The sequence below is a fragment of the Hippocampus guttulatus genome, chromosome 14 (genome assembly GCF_054856545.1).
Source record: "Hippocampus guttulatus isolate MCC_2025c chromosome 14, RoL_Hgut_1.0, whole genome shotgun sequence".
In the NCBI taxonomy this organism is placed as follows: Eukaryota; Metazoa; Chordata; class Actinopteri; order Syngnathiformes; family Syngnathidae; genus Hippocampus; species Hippocampus guttulatus.
In genome coordinates, this window is record NC_141274.1 from 14362799 (window position 1) to 14370330 (window position 7532).

The 7532-nt window shown below is 45.1% G+C and overlaps 1 protein-coding gene across 2 annotated transcripts in view; it reads right to left on the bottom strand.

Moving 5' to 3' along the window:
- The window catches only part of LOC147195270 (integrin alpha-6-like), a 13119-nt gene extending 5587 nt beyond the window's left edge, over window positions 1–7532 (bottom strand). For both annotated transcript variants that reach the window (XM_086128369.1, XM_086128368.1), the window contains exons 1-13: window positions 7277–7532; window positions 3662–3789; window positions 3501–3580; window positions 2702–2963; window positions 2427–2558; window positions 1985–2198; window positions 1690–1883; window positions 1293–1390; window positions 1079–1206; window positions 915–1004; window positions 707–768; window positions 457–626; window positions 136–276 (exon numbers count right to left, since the gene is read on the bottom strand). In XM_086128369.1, the coding sequence (XP_085984495.1) occupies window positions 136–276; window positions 457–626; window positions 707–768; window positions 915–1004; window positions 1079–1206; window positions 1293–1390; window positions 1690–1883; window positions 1985–2198; window positions 2427–2558; window positions 2702–2963; window positions 3501–3580; window positions 3662–3789; window positions 7277–7461 (1884 nt within the window). In that variant the 5' untranslated portion in view covers window positions 7462–7532. The remainder of the gene's footprint in view (window positions 1–135; window positions 277–456; window positions 627–706; window positions 769–914; window positions 1005–1078; window positions 1207–1292; window positions 1391–1689; window positions 1884–1984; window positions 2199–2426; window positions 2559–2701; window positions 2964–3500; window positions 3581–3661; window positions 3790–7276) is intronic.

The window sequence follows — 7532 nt, forward strand, 5'->3', positions numbered from 1 at the left end:
TGCCTCGGCTCATTGTCAAATTGTATTTCATGCTTTGATTTATAATAAAAAAAAAAAAATCATCAAGTTACTCTCTTCACTATTCAGTCGTGTACTTGCTCACTCTAACTCAAGGAATTATTTGGACTCGCATACCTCTTGCCGAGTTATGACTGTGTCTTTAGCGTCGAGGACAGGCGGCATTTCAGAGGAGCTCTGTCGACGTTTGCGATTCCTATTTAGGATCTCCACGTCCACGTCGACGGGCACCCCTCGAAGTTTGTCACGAATATTGTCCTGTGGGATGATTCACACGCAACATTACACACGTACAAAAAGTACTGGTTTGTTTTCCTGGCCCCTTTGTACTCAGCACTGGGTTAGCTAGTTCACCCATTTCGGGTTACTTCAATCCAGCAGTTCTAAATGTAGATGAAGTCTCTTTGTCATTAAGTTCCTGCTAAGAAGGATTCGAACCTGTATAGCCAGCTGGCGTGTGACGCATTGCTTCCTTCCTTTGGTGTCCAAGACGACGGTGCCTTGGGATTCGTACTCGCTGTCAGAGGCCGACTGCTGAGTAAAAGAGGCCCTGGGGATGAGATTCTTCTTTCTTTGGTCAGCGTCCACCGTCATGGTGTATGCCAAGGCTAGAAAGGTACGTAAGAGTCACTATTGGTGTACACAAAGAGGAAAAGTGATTCTTGAAGAGAAAGCGGATTGATCTTACTCAGTCTCGGGGAGTAGCTCTTGGGGTTGGCGGTGTAGGTGAAGCAAGCTTGAATGTTCATGCTGAGGGAGGAACACGATCAGAAGTGATTAACCGAGCCCGTCGACTTGTGTTTTCGTTAGTATTAGCATGTCAGAAAGACCGAGCACGAGACAAATTGGCTTTGAACCAAGCTACAGCTCTTTGGTCACAGTTGAAGATTGCGTACCAGAACTTGTTCCCACAGTTCTTCTTAGTCAGGTCGATTTCCCTTGGTATGAAATTGACTTCCTTCTGGACGGCGATGACTGGACGGGCTCTGAAAAGACAGGATTGAGCTTCTCTGTAGGCAGAGGAGGTGAGATACAAAAAACAAAACGGGGGAGCACTCACCTGTACACAAAGACGGCATCAGAGAGGGATCCGACAGCCAGGTCGGGGTAGGAGTTCTTGTCCAGATCCATGTTACCCGCTAGGGAGTAACCAAACATCGTCACTCCTGAAGGCTTGCCAGACAAAATCTACAGCAAAAATGAACATTTGTTCAGAGGTTAGAGAGAAGATTTTCTCAACATTATTGCTGGGCCAAGAGGTTTTCTTTACGCACCTGTGCCGCTTTGGTGGACTGGAGTCCTGTGTTTGATCCATGGTAGATGTAGACATTTCCTGAATCGTCGTCATCGTAAGGGGCTCCCACTGCAAAATCTATTCGAGTGAAAAAGAATCATGCCTTTAAGGGAGGGGTTGTCAATAATATTATATTGCCGCCAGGGAGCCAAAGTGCACAGACCAGAAGGAGTAGCACAAAGTTTGTTGAAGAGAACCAAACTATGGAGCAAAAACCTTTCAATTCTTTACGTTTGACTGTATATTTTTATGCCGTAAAATATACAGTGTTATCTTTCTTCTTACAAAAACAACCCCCCCCCCCCCCAAAAATGTATATATATATTTTTTTAATGTGAAGCTGGAACGGATTAATGGCGTTTCCATTCAAGCCTCACCATGGTAACCGTCCTGGTTGATATCTCCAAGATTTTCCACAGCTAGGCCAAACATGGAGTCCTTCGGTCCGTCTACTCTGATGGGGGTGACCTTGTCCCATTTGCCGGCTTGGTTTACGAAGGCGTACGTAGCGCCTCCGATTTCGCCATCCTTCTCAAAGTACTGAGGCGCTCCCACCACGATGTCCTCCCAGCTAGCAAACGACACCATCAGCACGTAAGATACTCTTACTACCCACCTTCAAAAACTTTGAATACTACCCAAAAAAGATTCCGCCGTTCCACTTTTACTCACCCATCCCCGTTGAGATCCAGCACGGCCAGGTCGTAACCGAATGATGAAGCCAGCCCCTCCCCTTCCAGCGTGTACTCTTCCAGCAAGATTTTCCCCGTATCGGGGCCTTTCTTGAGCAGCACTACCGCGCCACTGTGGTTGGCCCGTGGAGCGCCCGCCACCACCGTCAGCTGGCCTTTCTTGATCAGGCTTTTGCCCGAGTCCAAGGAGAAACCTGTGACCACGAGACAAAGCGTTAACAGAGTACATGTATGGGGACTTCATTACTGTAGCGAACTGTATAATCAAAAAGGCTATTGTACAGTCAACGTACATTCCATACTCTGTATTTTTTATTTTCTTTTTTTTACTTCTACTTTTAAGTACTTTTGCCACCTCTATGAAATTGTGACATTGTGGAAGATTGCGCGCGTAGGGCGGCCGTGGCGAGTGAGTGCTTCACCGAGGTAGCTGCTGGCAGGGGCAGGGACAAGATCGGGATTCTTCTCGTTTTCATCCCCTGCCTCAAAAGGGCCGTCGTCATAAATTCCTATCTCCAGAAGGGTGTCATTCTTTTGTTCCAGGCGGACCACACCTAGATTAGAAGATGAGGAGGGAGTAGCGGTACAGCTAAATTTGACTGAGTTTGCTATTACACCCCACCAAATGCAAAGCTTTTTATGGCTTCAGTCACCCAGCATGAAATCCACCGAGCGATCATACAGTCTCAGGGGTCACCTTTCCAGTTGTAAGCTCCCGGAGCACCAAAGATGAGGTAATGGTAGTCCTTGTCGAAAGTGGCCGAGAGGCCCTGCTGGCAGGAGCCGAACATCTCGTGACCTCTCGGCCTGCTGTCACAAAAATGCCAGCTCCCTCCATCCTCGCTGGATAGAGGGTCGATTTGCAAATCCTGACTCAGCACGTAGCAGCGGCCAATGATGTCGCGGGATTCGATGGGGGTCTTCACATTGGTCCTGCGCTCGTATCGATGGGCACAAGTCTACATCGGGGGAAACACAGTTTTAGGTACAATACAGTGTTCCGCCACGTAATCGTGGCTCATCGTTTGCACCCCTGCTATACATATTTAGTTTGGAGATTTTTTTTTTTTTTACTAGAATCCCCTCGTATGTGGGCAAGGAGAGCACAGTTTCGATGCACTTTTCAGCCATCTACGGCACAGCGGGGGGATTGCAGGAGTTGCTCTGATCTCATTCGAGGTGTACCAATTGAAGCGACCCGAGCGACAGCTATTCATACGCATTTTAACCAATTTTTTTTTTGTGGAACCTGTCCCTAGCTATTCAGTGAAAAACATGACTCATTCACAGTTTTTGTTCTCTTGTCTGGAAAACTGGAAAATAGGAATTGGTCTCATGGAACTATGTTGAAGTGATGCATGATGTGAAATCATCTGTAAGGCATTTATTTTTGATTATTGAGCTTGACCGGAATACAATAATGTCCAGTACTGTCACTGTTTGAACTCCTTACGGTAACAGCGGCATGAACTTGTCCCAAAGTTTGGTTGTCTTACCACAATCTTGCCTCCCGGCCCCTGACTGTTGACCGTCACTCCCATCCATTGGTTCTCTTTGCTTTCTCTGTTGGTGTCCTCTGCACAGTCAATTCATGTGAAATTACTGAAAAAGCTCAGAGATGCAGTCACAGTCGACAAAAAAAAACCCCTCAACTCACCGTCTTCGTCAAAATTAACCCGCACGCAGCCTGCAGAGGGTGAGCTCATGTCACAGCTGTAGAGTCCCCCTGTTACCGATGCCGTTTGACCGCTATAGCCTTTTGCTCTCGGGGCCCCGACCAGTAGCCTGGAACAGACCCAAGTTGGGAATATATTAGGAAAAACAACATCTGTGGCTCCATCAATTGCGCACTGTGCAGTGTAAGCATCTGAAACTGTCATCTTCACTCTGCTCGCGCTTCCTGTTGTGTATCGCATTATTAGCACACATTCCGGCATTTAACGCAGCGCCCAATTCAAAGACGCCTTCTATCTCTGGCCGCGCACACACAGGCGCCCTTTGTAGGTTGAGGATTTGAGGCAAATGCCACATGGCGTTGAACTATGAGCAAGGGGAGTGTTATCAAAAAAAAATAAGGATGTCTTCTTTAAGCCGATGCTTTTGTTCGGCCTGCAAAAGCAAATCAAGCACGTCAAGTTCCACGAGGCTTGCTAAAAACATCATCTGAAAGTGTTGATGTTGTTATGGATTACATATGAGATATTGCAACCATTTTCTCGTCACCAAAGCCCTTATTTTGCATGAACGTAAAAAATGTTTTGAAATAAAACATTATTGTTGATTTCTGATTTCAAAACTAGTTGTCCATCAATTTATTGTGCGATGTGTATATAATATGTGGCGATGATCAAAAATTTACAGGGTTTCACAAAATTCACAGTCATAACGGCCCTCCGAGGGAAAACCGTAACTACTATAAAAAAAGGAGTTTGACGCCCGCTCGGTATAGAAAATGAATGACATGATGCGCTCGTGGGTGACCCACCGTTTCACTGACAGTGACCTGCCTATTAAACTTATCATTGAGCAACAGAGGAGGAAGCCCCATGATGTTGTCTTAGTCGACAGGAAGACCAAAGAAAAACGGAGACGGTGTGTTTAAGTGTGTGCACTGGAGTGTTTTCACACAAACACGCACACATACCATAGTGCAGAATCACTGGGACACCAAGGCCAGAGCAACAGAATGACCATAACAGAGCCATCCCAATAAGAGAGGTGTAATTTATTCTTTTCTTTTTTTTTTTTTTTTTACAAGACAGTGCTTCCTGGGCCATAGCCTGTTGCTTGGCAACATCTGGCGGTGCCCTATCAGAGAGAGAGAGAGTGCACAAGAGAGGTCGGCCAATGCAATCATATGCTGCCCAACTACTCGATTTTTCCACAAAATGTCTGCCAAGAGCCCATCCCAAATCTCTTCAAAATTTCTTCTGTTTGCTGTCCAGACGAATAAATTATTTATGTCCGAATTCTGTTCAGCTTCACCTGTTTTTTGTTTTTTTTTTAAAGGTGTTTGATGTTGGATAACCTTACACAACCTGAGGCAAGAGAAACTGCAGAGAACAAAAACCCGACACTCCTCCTTGTTATGTAGCAAATGCCACGGCCCCAGTACCTCACTTGCATGCCACAACATTAGGCACACTTAACTCATTCACTCCCAAAGACGTTTTTTAACGTCTTTTCAGACTTGGTCTAGAATTGGCTGGTACTGAATGAGTTAAATAATTTGATGAGAACCAACAAGAGTTGTTTAAGGTTCGCAAAAAATCATGAGAGTCAGTGCTGTTGTTTTGGCGCTCGATCGATTGCGCAAGTGTACCTAATAAAGCATAGGTGTCAAAATCAAGTCCTTGGAGGGCCGCTGTCCTGCAGGTTTTCCAAGTCTCCCTGTTGCAACACACCTGATTCAAATGATCAGATCATCAGCATGCTCTGCGGAAGCCTGACATTGAACCTGTTCAACAGGGAGACTTGGAAAACATGCAGGACAGCGGCCCTCCAGGACCTGACTTTGACACCTATGTAATAAAGGGTCCATGAAATGCACACCTGCGTGCACTCTTTCATCGAAAATATGCAAGCATGCATTGGTCAAACTCGAGCCGAGTTTTTCTACCCTCCCTTTCGCGAACAGACTTCTCGGTTTGCCAGTCATGGCACACGCCGACTCATGCAAACACACGCACAAGCACACAACCGGAACGGCTCCTCCTGCCCTCACCTGCAAGTACATGCACAATACGTCGCTGGAGGGCATGAAGACCCGAATAAGATATGACTCAAATACTTGCCGCACACGTGGCTGGGAGAGGATTGTGACGAAAGTTTAAATGAGGAGGGGGCAGAAATTGGACACGCACGCGTACACACACCTTTCGCCGTTTGCCATGATAAACCAATAAGCTCCCATATTCACTTTTGAAAAGATGTCATTCCACCTCGGTGAGGGCTCTGTGAAGATCTTGCCAAACAAATGTCGCTTGCACAAGCATGCACACACATATCCAAGTTTGGAATCTGGTGTTTCACATACTTGTGTCAAAATCTCTTTTGTATTTGCATTTATATTCAACCAATAGAATTCACTCTGAAAAAAAAAAGTTCTCTAGATGACTGATTCCCAACAAGGGTGCTCAGGGTGCATTTGTCTGCTGTGACTTGGTGCGAAAGTATTTATTTGTTCATCTACCGATTGCCAACGACATATCGTGACAGGTAGAACAATTACATTCCCTTCCACAAGGTGGCACAAAGGCACACAATTAATCTCGGTATCCACTTTTCGGATGTAAAATATGTTCCCCCGAGAAAGGTTAGGAAACACTGGCTTGAAAAAGTCCATTGAATGGATGAATTCATTTCCTTGAATTAACCGATGACGTAGATGAATTAGGTGTAAATAGCCTCCCTCTAGTGGTAAGGGTAAGAAATAATGCCTCGAGGCAGTTAATTGTACTCGGCTTTTAAGTTCGATGCATATGCAATCAGCACTTAAGTAATCTTTGTTTTTGAATGTTTTTAGGTAAAACTCGTATTTAACTTTTTACTTCGATCATCAGGCTTCAGCACATCCAAGAATCTACTGAGGATAAGTGGTCTTGACTGATAGACTGTTTGAGACCATTTTTGTCCCTTTATTTAAAATCTGTTAATTTTGGAAGTGTAAATTATGTTACATTGTCTCACAATAACTTTAAAGATGCTTTTAAGGAATAAGGTCTTGTTTTTGATGAACGCTTTGGCTTATTGCGTCACTGTATCAAACAGATGAAGAAGATTCGAGGCTCTCCAAAACCGAGACGCTGTTTATGAGGTGGTACTTGGTGTTAAAAGTTTACCAACCAATGTTTTAAACAAATCCTTCATTCAAAGCATGAAGTATTCCTAATTACAAAATGAAAAACCGGATTGCTAGTTGTTATGAGACAAAGCTTTTTCAACTCGGATATATGTACAGTACATGGTAACCATTGTTATGTTTTCGGTTCCCTATCACCTGCGGCGCAACGTGAGCGCGCTTGGAAAACGCGCAAATCGGGCCACAACGGCTCACTAATTATTAAACTTTTTAACAGATAAGTCAAGACTTCTTAAACATTAACAAAGGTTGAAAAGCGCAGACACATTGGCGTGGGAAAAACAACTCATATCTATGAACCCAAAAACAAGGTCGTAAGCATTTATGTGTGCGTAATTATTACCAACAAAAAAACCCTGTAACTTTACAACGCGAGAGGAAAAGTGTCGATGGAAAAAAAATGGCTCTCACATTCTTTTATCCACAGGTTCAAGCTGCCGGTGCATGGCAAGGGAGAAGCCAAAGAGGCTTTTTGGATCTCCGTTTTTGCGCACGACGTCCTCGGTGTCCAGGTTGAAGGCTGAAGACATTTGGCCGCATCCCAGCAAGAAGGCGAGCAGCAGCCGCAACGGTACACCTGACGTTTGCCCCTTCATGACGCCCCGTTCGGACTCTCCTGAAAAGTTGCGAATCCTCGCTGCAAGGAGCGCGGTTGACACTGAGAAAA